At 43.6% G+C, this 19,844-nt stretch overlaps 1 protein-coding gene across 1 annotated transcript in view; it reads left to right on the top strand.

Annotated features, from left to right (window-relative positions):
* The window catches only part of EHD4 (EH domain containing 4), a 30,402-nt gene that overhangs the window by 997 nt on the left and 9,561 nt on the right, over positions 1-19,844 (top strand). The window contains exons 2-3 of the mRNA XM_077322779.1: positions 10,318-10,494; positions 17,952-18,049. Of these exons, the coding sequence (XP_077178894.1) occupies positions 10,318-10,494; positions 17,952-18,049 (275 nt within the window). The remainder of the gene's footprint in view (positions 1-10,317; positions 10,495-17,951; positions 18,050-19,844) is intronic.

Raw genomic sequence — 19,844 nt, forward strand, 5'->3', positions numbered from 1 at the left:
TTACAGATTGAGAGAACATGGCTTATTAAATGGGCTACATCAGTTCTTATTACAGTGGCTTAAATGTTGCATACTTTGGATCTAACCTATGTTTTCTCATGCGATGGACACCTGCCTTTTATGTTCAGTGTCCTTTTAAATATCCCAGATTTTACAGCTTCAGTGAACATGCATATATGAAGCGTCTGTGGGACTGTCTCTCTCTTCTAGTAGGCCCTTGTACATACTTGTAACTTGGCTAGATTCTGGTTTGTCTGAGGCAGCAGAACAAAGTTTGAGTCCAGTTGGTTTTAAAGCTGGTACTGGACTCAAAGTTTAGTATTTAACCTATTTATGAGTCTGTCACTGTTCCCTTTTCTATTCTTTATGCCAAATGATTGTCAAGTGTCCATGAGTTTTGTATTGACTTTCATAATGTCGGAGTTTACACCCCATAGGTAAATATCCCAACTTATTTCATGTATTTGCAAACATACAGCGATGACCTTGAAAATAGGGAAAGTAGAAGTGCTTAAATGCATGAGCAGTGACATCAAGAACCTGTTGTTTCTGTTGTGACAGGCACAATGTGGGATTTCCTGGGACAAAATGTTAGAATGTGTGCACTATATTTGAAGAGATTGCTATATGAAAAGTTAGCAAAAACAATATTTTTGTCTGCCCAGGATAACAGCATTCCTAAATTGAGAGAATTGTAGTAGCAATTTAAAAATCTGCGCTCAAAGTCAGCTCTGCCAGTGTGCTGTTTGCCTAAAAGCTTTTGAAGGTGAATACTAAATTTTATTTAGCTTTTATATCCATGGTCTAATGCAGGTACTTCCGATCAGGGGTCCACAGGAATTTTGGAGGGGGTCTGCAACCTTCCCCCCCCCCGCCTTAATGGGTTTTGCCACTAGCTAGAGAAGCAGCCACTTCCATTGCTCTCCTTCCTCCTCCCTCCTAAGCGTGAACAAGTTCTCTTGTGGTTTTGGCTCCTCGGAAGGGGAGGAGCCTGCATGCCTAGTCCCACTTAAACCGCCTCCTGTCTCTCCCCCTTCAGTTCTCCTCGAACCTGCTGGTTAACATGGGTGATGATGTCACTTCTGGTGACATGTCACTTCCAGGGTGTGTGGCAGGGAGGCGTGGTCAGCTGACACCATTTCCTAGGCTCCTCGAGGCCTGAAATTATTTCAGGGAATCGGCCACAGTCAAAATGTTGAAGAAGGCTGGTCTAATGCCTAAAGTTCTTTAGATAGATTAGAAGTCAGTTCCATTTTATCATAAAGACTTGCATTAAAATAATGTAGAAATAACTGTACATTGTAAAGTAATACATTTTTGGAAGACCACTGAATAGTTTTAGTGCAAGTCCCTTTTAAAGTTGGGGGACAGGCTGTGCAAATGTGTGAAGAACAGTGATTCTATAAAATATTCGAGAGATCATTCTGTCTTTACAAATCCTTATGTTACTAAAGTACATTTTAAAGGTTATATATTCTGTTATATTCAAATGGGTAGCCGTGTTGGTCTGAAGTAACGCAATAAAATCAGAGTCCAGTGGCACCTTTAAGACCAACAAAGATTTATTCAGGGCATGAGCTTTCAAGCGTAAGCACTCTTGCTCAGATAGATTGAGGTGATCCTCAGGCCAGGTCTTGATATTGTGTGGGGAATATGGTGCTTTCTATCAATGTATAACTGTTTTTTTAGGCACTACAGCAGCTTCATGGTAGCTATATGCATTAACAATGGATGCGTTTATTCATTTATTTATACTTGTTCAAAAATGTGTGTATCCCACCTTCCATATGTTTAAGGCAGCTAACACATTCATCCATACAACCAGCATAAACAAATAACTGAACAACAATCCAGTTATAATTCAAATCCATCAAGTCAAAATGCTGTTTGAAACAAAAATATTCTTTGCACCTCTTCCTACAGATCACTCTGAAGGACATAACTGCTCCCCACAGCTGGTGTACCGATTTGTTTGGTGGCTGCTGGGCCTCCTTAAGGTGGTTCACAGGTCTATACTTAAAGGACCATCTCCCCTGGTAGTTTCACACCTCTATTCCCCACAGCATTTTCTTTTTATAGCTAGCCAGTCCTTTGTTTATAGCCTGTTTCTGGACTAGTTCGCTTCATAACTTTGTGGAAAATGTAGCCATCTCTAGGATCATGGCTGCACTTTCCATATCGGCATTACTCAAATGTGGTTACCAGTTAATTAACTGTACCCTCCACAACACACTATGTAGTCTATGTGGCCATAACAGAGAAATTCAGTAGGATAAATTGCTTCCTCTCTCTAGCCATGCAATCTAATTGTGAGATAGAGCAGAAAATGTCCTTTTCCAAACCAGTTGCTGTACTTCTACTGTGATTTCTCATACAGCTCAACCTTCTGACTTTCTAAAAGCAGGACTTCCTTCTTTATTGTTTTCAGATGTCATGATGTTCGTTTCAAATAGAGTTGCTGAACATTTATACTTATTAGGAAAAAATAGTTTTCAGCCTGGTAACTCTGTGCGGAGTGCTCATGAGAAAGAAAAAAGACCTACCCTGTTTGTCATGACTGTACCAGCAGAACATCTGTAAGACTGACCTTAGCACCCCTCCCCCCAGTCTGTTTATGCTAACAATATATTTCAGTAGCAAATGTTCTTCAAATTAGTAGCCAGCTTGGTGTAATGGTAGTTAGGAGTGCGGACTTCTGGTGAGCTGGGTTTGATTCCCCGCTCCCCCACATGCACCCAGCTGAGTGATAAAGCACTGATAAAGCTGTTCTAACCAAGCAGTAATACCAGGGCTCTCTCAGCCTCACCTACCTCACAGGGTGTCTGTTGTGGGGAGAGGAAAGGGAAGGTGAATATAAGCTGCTTTGAGACTCTTTCGGGTAGAGAAAAGTGGCATATAAGAACCAATTCTTCTTCTTTATACTTCAGGGAAATTTCCCCCCTCATATACTGTATGCTATGTTTGCATATCTGTCAGAGGAACCCCTGAGTGCCAAAAAGGATTCTGTGGTGCATAGGGTTGGTGTTTTTAGTGGTGTATGTGAGGGATTAAGTTTAGACAATGTATATGCCACTTTTCTACTGTTAAAATTGCTCTTAGTATAGTTTATAGCAGTGGTACCCAACCTTTTTATCACCGGGGACCAATCAACGTTTGATAATTTTACTGAAGCCTGGGGGGGGGGTAGTCCTTTGCTGAGGGACGTTGCCGCTGCCGCCTGAGCCCCTGCTCCACTTGCTTTCCCGCCAGCGCCCCTGACTTACCGCTGCCCGCTGGGGGGGCGCTGCCAGCAGCAGCTGCACAGTGCCATGCTGAGGGGGAGCCCATGGCGGCCGCTGGAGAGCACCAAAGGTGAGCCAGCAGCAGAGTGGCAGGGCAGCCCCTGAGGCAACAACTGGGGAGGAGGACGAGGAGGAGCCGCGGCCCTGTACCAACTGATCCATGAACCGGTACTGGTCTCCAGAATGGGGGTTGGGGACGGTTGTTTTACAGTTAAAATTAAAATAGAATTATTAAATGAAAGGTGCCCTCTGGAATAAGATGATTTTGACAGATTTGTGAAAGGCCATGTTCCTGTGGCTCAGTGATATAGCATCTGCTTGGCATGTAGAAGATAGGTTGAAGGTTCTATCTCAGTATCTACAGTTAAAAGGTTAAGATAGGTAGTGATTGGGAAAACCTACCTGTAACCTGAGAAGGATAAGATGAGTCTTCTGGAGCAAAGGATGCCTCAGTTTTTGGGTCATAGCTGAAAAAACCCCGTGTTCCAATTAACCTAGCCCAGTTATAAGGGTACCAGTAATAGATCTCACATCACAAGGAGGCTTATGTAAGTGGAAGCAATCCTTCTGGTGATTTACTAGACTGACTTATTGGCCTTCATAGTTATTCTGTTTCTCCCTTCTGGAGAGGAGGAGAGTTCACACACCAGCACAGCAAGAGGGTGGCCTCATTTAGGAAAGTTTGTCTACCTTCACTGATTTTTCCTTCTGAGAAACCCCTGATAAGGTTATGAGAAATCCCAGGGATCCTCAAAATATAGTGTTAGAAGACCACAGAAATTGAGTTCAATGGCACCTTTACAACAAACAAAGATTTATTCAAGGCATGAGTTTTCATGTGCATGCACACTTCCTTAGACATGTGCATGCACATGAAAGTTTACACTTTGAATAAGGTGCCGTTGGTCTTTATTGGTCTTAAAGGTACCATCAGACTCAAATTTTGTTGTGCTACTAGAGACCAACATGGCTATCCACTTGAATCTATGTTTACAACACAGTGAGATTCACTTCTTTTACTGGGAACAGTGAACTGAATGGATAGAATTTGGTTACAAGCACTGCTTTTAATAATGTGAAACCCTTGTTCCATTCATTGGAAAGGGTAAAAAAAAAACAGCGGCTTTTTAACAGCCACAGGATGTGTGTTGTGTGAACTTGTCTGTCTGAAAGATCCAGGCTATCTTAAAATACTTTTCCTGTATAGTACTGGTTTCCTGTTAACTCCCAACTCCTTCAGTTCCTGCTGGCCTCATAAATCCATAATCTTCTGCTAATAGTAGAATGGGGAAAACATTTTGAGACAAAGAAACTAAAATATAGTTACACATATAGTGTTAACATACAAAATATCATATATAATTTATACATCCAAAAGTGCTACAATATAATTTAAAAGCAACAGTCCTATGGTTCTTCATATGTGTACCTAACCCTAATATAAAGATCTGTAAAGTAAGTGGTTATAAATATTTTTGAGATGCAACACGTACAATATTTCATATGATGATGATGGATCTACTTGGGCCCAATTTTCTGTGCTCCAAGCTAAGCACCTCAATGTAAGATCCATTCTGTGTATGATGAGTTTTATGTATATTTTTGTTATATTTATGGAGTTCTCAGCTAGAATTTTATTACTGAGGAAGGCTTGTAGTCAAAATGGATTTTGTATTTGTTTTATCTATTCTATGAATATATATATAATATAATTTGTATCTATTTATATGATTGGACATTTATCTTTAGGGTCCCTTCACCTGGTCCGCAGCCAGGCAACTTAAGGTGGCTTTGAGCTGCAGCTCACAGCTGAATCAAGTGAGGTGGGCGGGGACTGGCCAGCTCATTAGCAGGCCTGGGACAGAGCTCCTTAGCAGGCAGTCAGCAGGCCAAGAGGCCCTTGTTAGCAGGCCCTCCATGACGACCCTTTGCCCATGGCCCTCTCCCCTTACCTGCTGATGGCTCCAGGCACTGAGGAGCGTCTGAAAGCAAAGAGGCTAGAGTCCAGGGACACAGGGTGGGAGCTCCAGGGGCAAGGCCAATCAGGGTGCAGCAAGTTTTGCTGGCTGCACCCTGATTGGCCTTATTACAACTTGGACAGCCGGACATATTCCACCCCCAGATTGTTTCACAAATATATAGAGGAACCCTGGATAACGATTAGCCATAAAGCCTGTTGCATGCCGCTAATCCACTGCTGCTAGCTCAGCAGTGTAGCCCTCCATGGCAGTGAGCCCCACCTCAGGTGCCAGGCAGGCTACAAAAATGGCCACTGCTGTGGGACCACCGCCACCTTAGCAGTGCAGCCTTCTGCAGTGGGGAGGCTCACAGGAGGCGGGAGCCTGTGGCTGGCCATGGCCTCTTTCAGTGATGCTGCCGCTTCCATCGCAGGGCCACTGCCTCCAGCTGCGGCACCTCAGCACGGCAGCCGTCACGTGGAGGGCCAGGCAGGCAGGCAGAGGTCCTTCAGGCTTTTCGGCCAGTGAGGGGTGGGGTGTGAAGGCAGGCAAGTCACGCACAGCTGGCTGGAGGGGTCTGGCCTTCTAGGGGCTGACCCAATCTGGGGTTGCCCAGCTTTGCTGGGTGCCCAGATTGGCCCGCATTCCAGGGCCAGACAAACCCAGACAGGGCCGGAAAGACCTGGATTGTCTCCACCCAGGATTCTGTTTCCCTTTTATTTATAAGGCTAATACTTAAAGATGGGTACTCAGCTGCAGAACCTTAGGACTGTGGTTTTTAAATGGTATTGTAGCACTTTTGAATGCAGAATTTATATGTAATATTTTGTACATTAGCAGTATGTGCATAGCTACATTTTGGTTTCTTTGTCTTTGTCTCAACCTTTTTGGTTGTCTTTTGTGTGTGGAGTTGTTTTTTCTCCACCTTTTTTGCTCATACATCTTTTTGGAGAAAATATCCTGATTACTTTAGTTGATATTCTAGTCTGCCTGTATTTATTTAGCTAAGGCTAAATAAAGTCAGAGGGAAGTTGTTAACATTAATATAACTTATTCTCACGGTTGCCAGATCTGTAGGTGAATATTTAAATCAGATATTGGAGGCATAAGCAGACAAGGCAGACCATTCTGTAATCCTGAGAATTCTAGGTTTGCAGAAAAAATTGAAATCTAAAACAGAGGTCTCCAACCCCCGGGCCGCTGCCCGGTACCGGGCCGTTAAGGTCATGGTATCAGGCCGCCAGCGGCCGCGCCTAGCTTCCCCTCCCCCCGCAGCGAGAGGGGGAGAAGAGGCAGGCGCGGCCACTGGCACGCCAGCGACGCAAACACGCATGCGCGGAACTGCCGCGCATGCGTGTTTGCGCCCCCTGCTGGCGAAAACGCGCACGTACGGCTGTTTTGCGCATGCGCTTTAGCGCCACCTAGAGGCGAAAACGTGTATGCGTGGCAACTGCGCGTGCACGTTTACGTGCAGCTGCTGTGGCCGGGCCGCCGGCTCTCTCCCACCCTCGGAGGCGGTCCCCGACTACAAGAAGGTTGGGGACCGCTGATCTAAAACACATACTCTGGAGGGTTAAAACATTACAAATAGTGCCTGTATTGGTTAAGAGCCTCTAATCTGGAGACCTGAGTTTGATTTCCCCACTCCTCCACATTCAGTCAGCTGGGTGACCTTGGGCCAGTCACCATTCTCTCAGAGCGCTCTCAGAGCTCTCTTGGCCTCACCTACTTCACTGGGTGTGTGTTTGTGGGGAGGGGAAGGTGATTGTAAGCAGCTTTGAAACTCCTTCAGGTAGTAAAAAGCAGAGTAAAAAAATCCAGCTCTAAGAAACCCATGCTGTCTGTGGTGGTATTGCTAGTTGAGACCATTCCCAGGGCTGTTTTGACCTTTGAGGGAGAACTCATGAGACCAGATCTAGCAGCAATTGCTCTGTGACTTGCTACTATGTGACTTGCATGACTCAGCAAGGACCAACTGCTTACTTCTGCTCACAGTGTGTTATAATAGAGGGCTTCAGATTAGTTCCTGGGAATTACTGATTCAAATCTCCAGTCTAACATGGAAGCTTGATGAGTGACCTTGGGCAAGGTAACACACTCTCAGTCTAATATACTATGAGATTTTTGTGATGATAAAATGGAAAACAATAATGTAAGTTGCGTTGAGTTCCCATTGCAGAGAAAGGCAAGGCATACATATAGTAAATAAATATACGATGATACAATGTAAGTTTGTGGGTTGGAAGGAGTGAAGGAAGCAGGGGATTGTGAGGGATACCTGGGCTAATTCTGCACTAACTTTGTTTTTTTTCCGGTGTGGATCCTGCTGAATCCAGATCGATTTCAACTCAGTCTCCCCCCCCCCCCCATTGAAACAGAAAAGTGTTCTACATGAGGTTAGGAAGGGTCAGAAGAGGAGGGGGGAGCCAAGCCCAGATGGAGTTTCCTTCCTTCCTTCCTTCCTTCCTTCCTTCCTTCCTTCCTTCCTTCCTTCCTTCCTTCCTTCCTTCCTTCCTTCCTTCTGGCAGCACCCCCCAGTGGGTGGCGGGAAGTCAGGGGTGCCGGCAGGAAAGCAAGTGGAGCAGGGGATCATGCGTCAGCAGCGACGTCCCTCGGCAAAAGAGTACCCTCCCCCCGGGCCTCAGTAAAATTGTCAAGTGTTGACCGGTCCCCGGTGATAAAAAGGTTGGGGACTACTGATTTAGAGGTTTGCTGCCTCATGGATTGAACTAGCCTTTTAAAGATACCTATGTACATGGTTATAACCTCTTCCCATGGAAATTAATTTTATAGTTTAATATCTCATTGAGTAAAGAAATATTTACTATTGTCTGCTCTGAACCTATTTCCCAACAATTTTATTGGGTGTTCCCTAGTTGTAATATTTTGGGAGAGGGGAAGGGAAACTTCCTCTGTCCATTCTCTCCCACACACTTGGCTGCCTTCCTATGTTCAGCTCTGTAATGTCCCTTTTGAGTTATTGCTACCAGAACTTCACACAGTGGTCCAAATGAGGCTGCACGATAGCTTTATACAAAGGCATTGCAATATTGGTAGTTTTATTTTCAATCCCTTTCCTGGCATGGATTTTCTCTTCTACACTGTTTCAGCACATTGGATCAACATTTTCATTGAACTTTCTACTACAACTCTAAAATCAGATTTTTTTTTGTTCAAATGTGCATCACGTTATGCTGTTGAACTCCATGTTGAACTCTATGAGGTTGGTGAGGCAGGTCTTCTCTTCGCAGAAGTCATGTTGATTTTCCCTTAATAGACTTTGGTCTTTGGTGTGCTCAGTAATTTTCTTTTTAATAACAGTTCCTCTAATTTACCTGGAACAGATGTTAAGCTAACTATCCTGTAATTTACTAAATTCCTCCAACATCTTTTTAAATATTGGAGTGACATTTCCTATTTTCCAGTCATTGAACACAGAGGACAATTCTAGTGGTGTTACATGTACTTGCTAGTAGATCAACAGTTTCTTATTTGAGTTCCTTACAAACCCTCAGGTATATGCCATCTGGACCTGCAGACTTCCTGGTTTTCATTTTGCCTAAGAACTTCATCTCTTGTCACTTCAGTTCCCAACAGACATTGCTTGGGCATATTCTACCATGAAAACAGATATAAAAAAGTAATTAAATTAATTCAACTTCTCTGTCATCTCCCCGTGTTCCCTAAACAGTCCTTTGATTCCTTTGTCATCCAAAGGCCCAACTGCCTCCCTAGCTGGTTTCCTGGTTCCAATATTTTAAAAGAAATGTTATATCTTCCTGGCCATCTAGTCCTGGCCATCTAGTCCTGAATGTTCCTGGCCATCTAGTCCTGAAATTACCGTTTTGCTTACATTCTTGTTAACTTACATTTATTTTGCCAGTACTTGTGGATGCTTCTTTTTTCTAATTTTCTTCTGACTAGTCCCCTCAAATGAATTAAAAAAATAAAATAATAATTTTAGCAAAAGTGATTTTGCTCTTTTTGCTCTCGCTGCGTCAGGCCGCCGCCCGAGGGAGCCCCCGGCAGTTGCGCCCAGCGCGGCTGCCGGGGGCTCCCTCGGGAGAAGCCTCCCTGGATGGCTTCACATGGCGCCGCAGGACGGAGCCCTTCGCCCTGTGAGGTGGGTTAGAAATAATTGGTTTTTTATACCCTGCTTTCCACTTCTCAAAGGAGTCTCAAAGCGGCTTACAGTTGCCTTCTCTTCCTCCCCACAACAAACACCCTTTGAGGTAGGTGAGGCTGAGGGACCTCTGACAGGACTGCTCAGTCAGAACAGCACTATCAGGGTTGTGACATGCCCAAAGCCATCCAGCTGACTGCATGTGGAGGAGCAGGGAATAGAACCCAGTTCCTCAGATTAAAAGCCACCACTCTTAACCACTACACCACTGCTCTATTCATAATTTTAGAAAGATAACTGTAGGGCATTAAAGAGGTTTTAGAAAAATCTAAACAAACCCAAAATGATCTAGCCTTTTTCATAGACTTGGTACTCCAACCCCTTGATCATTTTGTTTTCCCCGATTCCAGCTATACCATTCCCTTTTTGAAATGGAGCAACTGTACACATATTACCTGGAATTCCTGGTTTAACTATAACGTCTGTAAATTAATGAATTAATGTAAATTAAAATAGATATTTTAAAAACAGAAGCAGAGAGATGGTGGCTATCAGTGGTTTGGCGTGGGGTTCAGTAGTTTGGCACTGGAAAGGGAGGAGGGCAAGAGCACCTCACCTCTACGAGGGATGCTGACAGGGCCCTTGCATTGTTTTTAAATTGTCTCATTAGGTTTTGAAATGGCAGCAGTGTCCACAGTACAGACGTATGGATGCCACTGGCCCTCAGTTATTCACTTCCATACTTATCTTTAAAAGGTTTCTGCCAATGTGGCACAGTTTGAGTGTTGGACAGATCTAGATTCAAATTCTTAGTTAACTATGAAGATTATTAGGCCAGTTGTTGGGTCTCGGCCTAAACTGCTTCATAGATAATAGCTAGATAAATAGGCTTTCCTTCTGTGTTTTCACTGGTTTTGTTTCATCTTTGGAACTTTGTTCTCTTATATTATCACAGGTACCTGTTAGAGCAGGATTTTCCAGGGATGAGGATTGGTCCAGAGCCGACAACCGATTCTTTCATTGCTGTGATGTATGGAGATACCGAAGGGAGCACTCCTGGAAATGCTCTTGTTGTAGATCCAAAGAAGCCATTCCGGAAACTTAGTCGTTTTGGCAATGCATTCTTGAATAGGTAAGGCTAAACTACACATTTGCAGTGTCTTTCTGTGACTTTGGGAGCTGAATTTTATTTGTAGTCTTTGTAAGCTCAATTTATTTTTAAACAGGTCCATTACAACGGTGTACCATATCACTTCCTTACACTGACATAATGTAGTTACATTTGTAAGGCCAATTTAAGTGGAATCTACTGTCCCTTAAAAAGGTATGCAATATAAAAGGAAAGGTCCAAGGAGATTGCCTTTCCATAATAGGAAATGAAAAAATATTTTAGCAAAATTATAAATAAGGCCAGAAGAATATTGTTCTCATTGGGGGGAGGGGGTATCTACTTAACTCTTGCCTGATTATAAGCCTTGAAGTACAGAATGGAAAGAAAGATATAGTATTAATCTAATATAGTATAGTGTGAGGCTCACAATTGATCTAAACAATATGCCTCCTATTAATCTTAGAATATGACCACCTGATTTTTATAAGGTTGCAAATTCCTTGCTTGACACAATATAATTGACATATAACTAAATAATATAAAGTAAGTTATGCATTTCTCTCCACTTCTACCTGCTGTCATCTACTTATGTCTGGTGTTGCTGGAATTCAGGATTATAAAAACATATTTAAATGGAAGTCCTTCCTAAAATCTGCTGTTCCTAGTTCCACTGCAGTTGATCAAAATACAATTTAAATCAATAAACAGTTTAAGGAGGCAGAATTTCCATATGCAGAAAAAAAAAATTAACAAAATCCTGAGATGATCCTGAATACTCTGGGATGGCTCAGTCAGGGCCACAGGCTGTGAGCGAAAGCTAAAAGCACCTCAAGCCACACCCAAGTTTATATACCTGCTTCAAGAGGAGAAACCAACTCAGCCTAGAACTTATTCATCAGCTACTAACAAGATGTTCCCATTGTCCTATAAGCTATAATTTGCTATTCATTTTACTTATGATCATTTGTTGTGTATGTGTTACCGGGTCATCTTCAGGATTTGACAAGTTGGCAGGCTCATCATGTGCTGCTTGCTTCCGCCAACATTTAATGATCGAGGAAAACATTAGAGGTTTTTGTTTAAAATATAATTAGACACCTTCATTTCCATATCATTCAAAGCACTTTCCAGTAAAAATTACCGTTTAAAACATACTCCATAATTAAATATCATAAGGAAGAATAAAATATAGTCTCAGCTAAAATCAGCAAGATTAAAACATCATTAAATATAACATCTGTCAAAAGGTTCCTTATTTTAAAAAGCAGAAAAGGTGCCCTTAAAAACACTGCTTTTTTAAAAAAAGCACCCACATCTTTTCAGGTGTGTGTTTATTTATTGTAAAGCGAAGTGGCCCAGCCTCTCTTTCTCACTGCCTATAATGTTTTGGCCTTGCTTCGGCATGATATGCAGGTTGATGGAGCAACATATTATGTAAACTTTGGGTTTTCCAGGATTGCTCCTCATTGTTATAAATGCCTCAGGGCTGCCCTTGAAGCTGATCCGGAAACTCCAACTGATCCAGAACACCGTAGCACAAGTCCTTATTTGGACTCAGTGGAGAGCTCACATTACACCAGTGTTCTCCCAGCTGCACTAGCTCCAGATTGGAGACCAGATCAGGTTCAAGGTCTTAGTACTAACCTTTAAAACCCTAAACATTCTGGGACCCCAGTATCTAAAGGACTACCTCTTCTGCTAAACCCCCCAAAGAGCACCAAGATCAAATGAACAGCACTTGCTCAAGATCCCTAGCTCAAAAGAAGCAGAAGAATAGTTGGTTTTTATACCCCACTACCAGAAGGAGACTCAAAGTGGTTTACAAATGTCTTCCTTCCTCTTCCCAGAACAGATACCCTGTGAGGTAGGTGAGGCTGAGGGAGCTCTGATGGGACTGTGAGAACAGGGCCTTCTGGGATCTTTAACAGTTCCAGAGGACCTGTAAAACAGCTGTTCCTATGACTGAAGTCAGGGAATTAACACCAAGAAAACACTGGACTCCCTGCTCATAAAACAGAAATGCTTTGTCCATACCACCAACCCCCCAGAGAGACTGTGCCGGTCCACTAATGAAGGTGGAATCTATGGAACACATCTTTCGTTGCCCCCTGTACACCACAGCCTATAATAAGCTTATTATTTAACATCTATATGCGCCCTCTAGCCCAGCTGGTCCGGGGCTATGGGCTGGGTTGCCACCAATATGCGGATGACGCCCAGCTCTACTTCCTAATGGACGGCCGACCGGACTCCACCCCGGATACATTTGCCAGCTGTTTGGAAGCGGTAGCTGGATGGCTCAGGCAGAGTCGCCTGAAACTCAACCCCTCCAAGACGGAGGTCCTGTGGCTGGGCAGAAGAGGGCAGGACCAGGAAGCGCGCCTCCCATGTCTGAATGGGGTGCAATTAACACCTGCACCAGTTGCCAGGAATTTGGGAGTGACATTTGATGCCTCCCTCTCTATGGAGGCTCAGGTCACCAATGTAGCTTGGACGGCATTTTTCCATCTTCGCCAAGCCCGGCTACTAGCGCCCTACCTGTCCTCGGAACACCTGGCCACAGTGATCCATGCAACGGTCACTTCCAGATTAGACTTCTGTAACTCGCTCTACGCGGGCCTTCCCTTGTCTTTGACTCGGAAGTTACAGCTGGTCCAAAATGCGGCTGCCAGGGTACTCACTAGAACACCTTTGAGGGCCCACATTCAGCCGGTGCTTCGTCATCTGCACTGGTTACCAGTCTGTTTCCGAATCAGATTCAAGGTATTGGTATTGACCTTTAAGGCTATACGCGGCCTGGGTCCCGTCTACCTGCGGGACCGCTTGGTTGCTTATGCCCCCCGCAGGGCACTCGGCTCTGCGGGTATGAATTTACTGGTTGTCCCGGGCCCACGGGATGTTCGCCTGGCCTCGACCCGGGCCAGGGCCTTTTCAGTCCTGGCCCCGACCTGGTGGAACGAGCTCCCAGAAGAGCTAAGGGCCCTGCAGGATCTACCAGCTTTCCGCAGGGCCTGTAAGACGGAGCTCTTCCGCCAGGCATATGGTTGAGGCCAGGGCAGCTCTCCCACTAATCCATCAGAGGATCCCCTCCAATATTGAGATCTCTAACACCGAGATAATGGTTAGATGTATTGTACTGGTGCCACCCTCTTCTGAACATTATTCTCTCCACCAGGCTGAACTAAGATCAGAATTGTGACCACCGCCGCTATATGTTATGTGATATGTTATATGTAACTTTTAATTGGGGTTTTTATGGGGATTTTATTGTGTTTTAACTATTTATGTTGTAAACCGCCCTGAGACCTATTGGGAGAAGGGCGGTCTAGAAATTAAATAATAATAATAATAATAATTATCCGTCCCCTTTTGGAAGGGAGGTTATGGCAAACCAGCAGATTGGACCAAATAGCTTCTTCTGGGTGGTAAGCCTCAAGTCTCTCTGCAGACAGTGAAATTTTGTGCCTACACAATTTGGACCCACCAGAAAGAAACCAAACACCTTTAACTTTTGTTACAACGACTAGTTTTATTCTCTGTACCTCCTAACATGTTTCAAAATCTTAATGTTTTATTATATATAATAATAATAATTTTTATATCCTGGTGTATGTGACCATATGTATGCATGCATGCATGCATGCATAAATAAATAAATAAATAATAAACACCAACAGCCCAACAGAAGTAAATTCCCCTTTCAAAGGTTTTTAAGGAGGCAGTTTAATGTTACAATTTAACTAATTCTTGTTTGTTGGTTTGTTTTTTTTGCCAAGGAACAAATGTCAGAGCCTAACTTGTGTTAATTCTTATCATGTCCTTTGGGAACAATGTTTGTTCCAAGGGGCTGTTTATCAGCCGGCAAAGAGCTTATAGAATGCTAATTCTGATATGGCTGTGCTTGTTTTTAGTACAGTCATGGAGACAATGTTTTACCACTGTGTCTTAGCTTTCTTTCTATTTCTTTAAAGTTTTATGAACAGTTCTAGGCTACAGGCTACAAATATTGTATATCTAAACTGCTTGTAAAATGTTTTCCCCCTCTTTTTTCTGATTATTCTCAGACTGTGCCTTCAGTTAGCTCTTTTGTAAAGCACAGTGCCATCTCCGTATATGACTACAGTTGTTGTTTTTCCTGTAAAACCTGCTACTGCTAGTATGTCACTTGACTTCCGGAAAATGTTAAACATTGTGTCCTTGTCTGTCCGGAATAAAGGCACCAGTCTTCTCCTGACATAGAGTTTTCTAAGGGTTAGTATTTCATGTCAGATGTCTTACTCCCCCCCCCCCCCCAAAAAGTGATATGAGTGTACATGAATGGTAGTCTCCTAAAATATTTTTAAGTGCAATTTTTAAATGAAATCTTGCTTGAGGTTTTAGCAGTTTATAAGTAACAAACAAACTGGGTCAGAAGAGCAGAAGTAATTATAAAAATGGGGTAAACAATATTACTGTGTAATAATTAACTTCATTAAAGCCCAAGTAAGTTTGCTTCTTTGAAGGAGGAGGGTATCCCTTAATTTTTCGATCAACAAGGTATGGTCTGTCACTTTAAATTCCCTCTCTGCCTTCTCTCAAAAACAATACATGGGATGTCTTCCCAGACTCTAATATAAGGATGCATTAAACAGATTAGACGAAAAGCAGATAAGAACATCAGACAAATAACTGCAGACAGCACCAACAATATTTCACAATCCTTTTGGATATTTCACAGTGCCATCCTAAACTACTTATACCTTTCTCATTGAAATAAATGGATTCAGAAGGGTGTGACTTTTCACAGGATGCAACTGTAAATTTCTAGTAAAAAGCCCGCAGTTAAAGAGGTAAGGTAGATTAATAGATTATTCTTTGGTGCTGCAATAGAAGAGGACCCATGTGGTAACCATCGTACTTTAGACCAGTGGTCCCCAACCCGTGGGCCACGGCCCGGCGCCGGGCCACGAAGGCCTCGGTGCCGGGCCGCGGCTCCTTCTTCCTTCCCCCCCCGAAGCGAGAAGCTTGCCAGGCCGCGAGCAAATCGCCGCCAAAGCGGCCGATTAGCTCGCAGCCCGGCAAGCTTCTCGCTTCGGGAGGGGAGGGAAGAGAAGCTTGCTTTAGCAGCCGATTTGCTCGCAGCCCGGAGGGGCCGGGAGGGGAAGCCGCGGCCGCTGGCATGGTGGCGGCGCAAGTGCGCATACGCGGTCTGCCGCGCACGCGTGTTTGCGGCAGTCCGCGCATGCGCATTTGCGCTGGGGCTGCCGCACATGTGCGGGCCCCTGGGCCGCCTTCTCCGCCCACTACGCCGCAGCAGTCCGCAGCAAGCGGAAGCTTGCGGACCGCTGCTTTAGACAGAAGGGGAACCCAAAGAACGTTATGTAAGTGTCTGTGTATGGGATAAGCAATGGAGGTTAGGGTTTAAAACCACCATTTAAATTAAGCCTGGAAATTTAACTGGGAGCTAGTACAGATGAATTGTAGTCAGATGCTTTTAGCAGGTTGTCGTCCCTAGCATCCTACCAACCACATTCCAGAAAAGGCAGCTTCCAAGCAATCTATAGAGGAAGCCTCAATTAAAGCATGTTACAGTGATCTAATCTGGCTGTCACTAAGGCATGGATAATTGTAGCTAAATCCCAATTGTGTACGAAAGCATGTAGTTGGCATAAAGCCAAGTTTACCTCGGCTGTCATTTGCCATTAAAATAATGATTATCTAATAGAATCTTGTGGAACTAAGGCACTTTGGTTTCCACATTGATGCGTGTAGGCAACCAAATTTATTTCACACTGGCACTTTCTCATTATACTTTGATCCAGGGGTAGTCAAACTGCGGCCCTCCAGATGCCCATGGACTACAATTCCCATGAGCCCCTGCCAGCATTTGCAAATGCTGGCAGGGGCTCATGGGAATTGTAGTCCATGGACATCTGGAGGGCTGCAGTTTGACTATCCCTGCCTTGATCATTTAGCAGGCAATATATATTTTTCACCCTCCTGACCAATCATACCCATGTATAGAGTTTAAAGAACTGCATGTTATTTTTATTTATGTGTCTTGTGGGGAAAAATGTCATTTTTAAATCGTATACATTGGGTCTACATTCGAGTTACTTCACGGATAAAATTTCAACTCTGCCATGGCCTGCCACCAACCTTGGACACAGAATACAAACTAGAGGCTTGGGTTATGCACTTCGGCGCGCTTTGGTGACCACCGAAGCCCAAGACGGCCAGCGCTGCAAGCGCCACCCCTCCCCTCCATGCCGCGGTGCTGGCTGCTTCGGGCTTCAGTGCTCATCAAAGCAGCCGAAGTGCACCGGAGCCCACAACCCTACTAGAGGCCCCTTGGGCACCTTTAGAGGGAACATTGGACGGCCTCAGATGAGTCACGCTGGCTGAAGTGGACAGGATGCTAACTTCAGCAATGCTGACCACATGCCCACTAGACTCCTGCCCCCTTGTGGTTACTTAAAACAGCTGCAAGAGATAATCAACCTCTCCCTCTCAGTGAAAGAATTCCCGCTACTGAAGAAACCCTCTCGGAATCTGTGGTAAACTGCCAAATATCCAACTTGTTGCAGTTGATAAGTTAACAGTTCAGTTTTTAGTTATTAGTAATATTATTTTTATTGCCACTATTACTGTTATTATTGATTATTATTATATCTATTGTATGGTTTTCACATTCCCTATAAACTGCCCTAAGCCACAAGGGGAGGGTGGTATATAAATATATATATATAATAAATAAAATAAATAAGAGCAGCGGCCTCCTATCTGGAGAGCCAGGTTTGATTCCCCACTCTTCCACATGCAGGCAGCTGGGTGACCCTGGGCTAGTAAGTCCTCTTGGAACTGTTTTCACAGAGCAGTTCTGTCAGAGCTCTCAGCCTCACCTACCTCACAGGATGTTTGATGTGGGGAGAGGAAAGGGAAGGTGATTGTAAGCCACTTTGAGACTCCTTTGGGTAGTGAAAAGAAGGGTTAAAAAAAAACAACCGTCAGTTTTAAATGAGTTTTGAGAGCTCTGTGACAGAAACAAAAATAAGGTACAGAAACTTGATGGGCTGATCATTTGACTAGGTTAGTTGACTCATTAAGATAATATTAAATAATGCTTCCTAGTTCAGCTGCCTGATCCATGCAGCGATTGGTGCATGTGAGTCGTTTGACCCCAGGATATTTCTGAGACCAGGAATGACTCTGGGGGGAGGGAAGGTCTTGGGATCTTTGAGCCCATGGATCATAGGATTCAGTGCAATACTTTTATTAGGCATAATGAAAATGAACATTAATTATGAATTTGACAGTGATGCTAGTTACAGGAAAAACAAATGTTATTGTGAAAATGGCATCAATAATGCTGATTGTAGTCCAAACACTTATGGTAGAGCAGAGAACTAGAATTGTAATGAACTTGGCATCACCTGCCTAATGAACAGAGTTCTGGGGGGGATCTTAAAATACTCCATTTCTCTCTCTTCTCTTTGTAGGTTCATGTGTGCTCAGTTACCCAATCAGGTTCTGAAGAGCATCAGCATCATAGATAGCCCTGGCATCCTTTCAGGAGAAAAACAGCGTCTCAGTAGAGGTGAGTTGCAGTGTTCATAAACAACTGCTGGACTAGTGACCTGTTTTTGTCCTAGACAATAATCCAGCTAATCTCTTGAGTGTTTCATCTTGTGTCTTGGTGACAGCATGGTCTAGCCACACTCCTGGAGCATCTGTTTACTCTATTTTAAGCCTCTGTCTTGGAGCAGAGGTCTTCAGGCTTTTACAATTAAAGAGCTAAACTATGTTGAAATTCAGAGTGAAAGGTCAGCAGAGCCAGTACAAGAAAGCTCTTTGGCATAACTGAAAATATGAGTTTTGGAGTTCAGTGTCAGCAGTATAAAAATCCCTTAATTTGAATTTCAAACCACAGGGAGAGGATTTCCCATCTCCTTTGCTTGCTTTGGCACCACATATACTGAATTTCCCATTAAAAAAATGTTTGTTTTCCAGGTGACATACCTAGATGTAGTAAGCAGAAATCTAGATCATCTGGTTCTTTCAGAAGTCTTTTACAGTGAGATCTTAAACAGGATTACACCTTTCTGTGTCTGGTAGGCTTTATAAAAAGTATAATTCTGTTTAGGACTGCACTGTTTGATAAGTAAGGTCTAATTTTGAAAAAGTAATATTTTCATCACTCTGACCTGGATGACCCAGATTACCCTGATCTTATTAGACTTTGGAAACTAAGCAGGGTCAGCCCTTATTAGTACTTAGTTGAAAGACAACTGAGGAAGTCCAGGGTCAGTATGCAGAAGCAGGCAATGGCAAACTACGTTTTATCTTGAAAACTGTACAGGGTCACCATAAGTCAACTGCAAATTAATGGTGTTTTCTACTGTCATTTTTTTCAGTTGCATCTTATCAGTAAAATTTTAATTGCAATGCTAATTTTGGCTCACAGGTCAGCTGATCAGGATTTGCTTGAAATATCAGTGACTGGGACAAATTTTCACTAGTGTATGTATGTTTAAAGGTAAAGGTAAAGGTATCCCCTGTGCAAGCACCGAGTCATATCTGACCCTTGGGGTGACGCCCTCCAGCGTTTTCTTGGCAGACTCAATACAGGGTGGTTTGCCAGTGCCTTCCCCAGTCATGACCGTTTACCCCCCAGCAAGCTGGGTACTCATTTTACCGACCTCGGAAGGATGGAAGGCTGAGTCATCCTTGAGCCGGCTGCTGGGATCAAACTCCCAGCCTCATGGGTAAAGCTTTCAGACGGCTGCCTTACCACTCTGCGCCACAAGAGGCTCTGATGTATGTTTACAGAGGTATTATTTTTACAATTTCATCAACTCTAACAGCAGGTCAAAGGCACATCGGTTAAGTTATTATTGAGGGAGTGTACCTGTGGGCCGCAAAGACCTGTCGCTGTCTCCCTCCTCGTGGGCGACAATGGAGGCCGCAGCCACAAGGCTTCTAGCAGGCAAGGAGGGAGGGTGGGAGCTGAGGGGGAAGGCCAGTCAGGCTGGACCTGGACGGACAGGGCCCCGGACAGTCTCCTCCTGGGAGGCTGTTTCCCAAATATAAGTATTTATACGAAATAGTATTAAGGATAGTTACTTTCTTATTAAGCCTAAACATCTTTTGGTGTTTTGAGTACATTAAATATCTTATGGTTACAACTTGGGTAGAATGAAAATTATGATGTTTGACACATTTATGGAATTTAAAGGTATATATTTCTTAGCTTTCTTAAAGCACATGTGTTTTAATATGGCCATCTAAGAGGTAGGGAAAAACTGATTTTGCAAATAGAAATAAATTGGATAGAAAAATGTATTATTTGACAGAAACAGTCTCATACAGTTATAATAAGGCAAGCAGCATAT

Source organism: Paroedura picta, chromosome 2 (assembly GCF_049243985.1).
Source record: "Paroedura picta isolate Pp20150507F chromosome 2, Ppicta_v3.0, whole genome shotgun sequence".
Lineage (NCBI taxonomy): Eukaryota > Metazoa > Chordata > Lepidosauria > Squamata > Gekkonidae > Paroedura > Paroedura picta.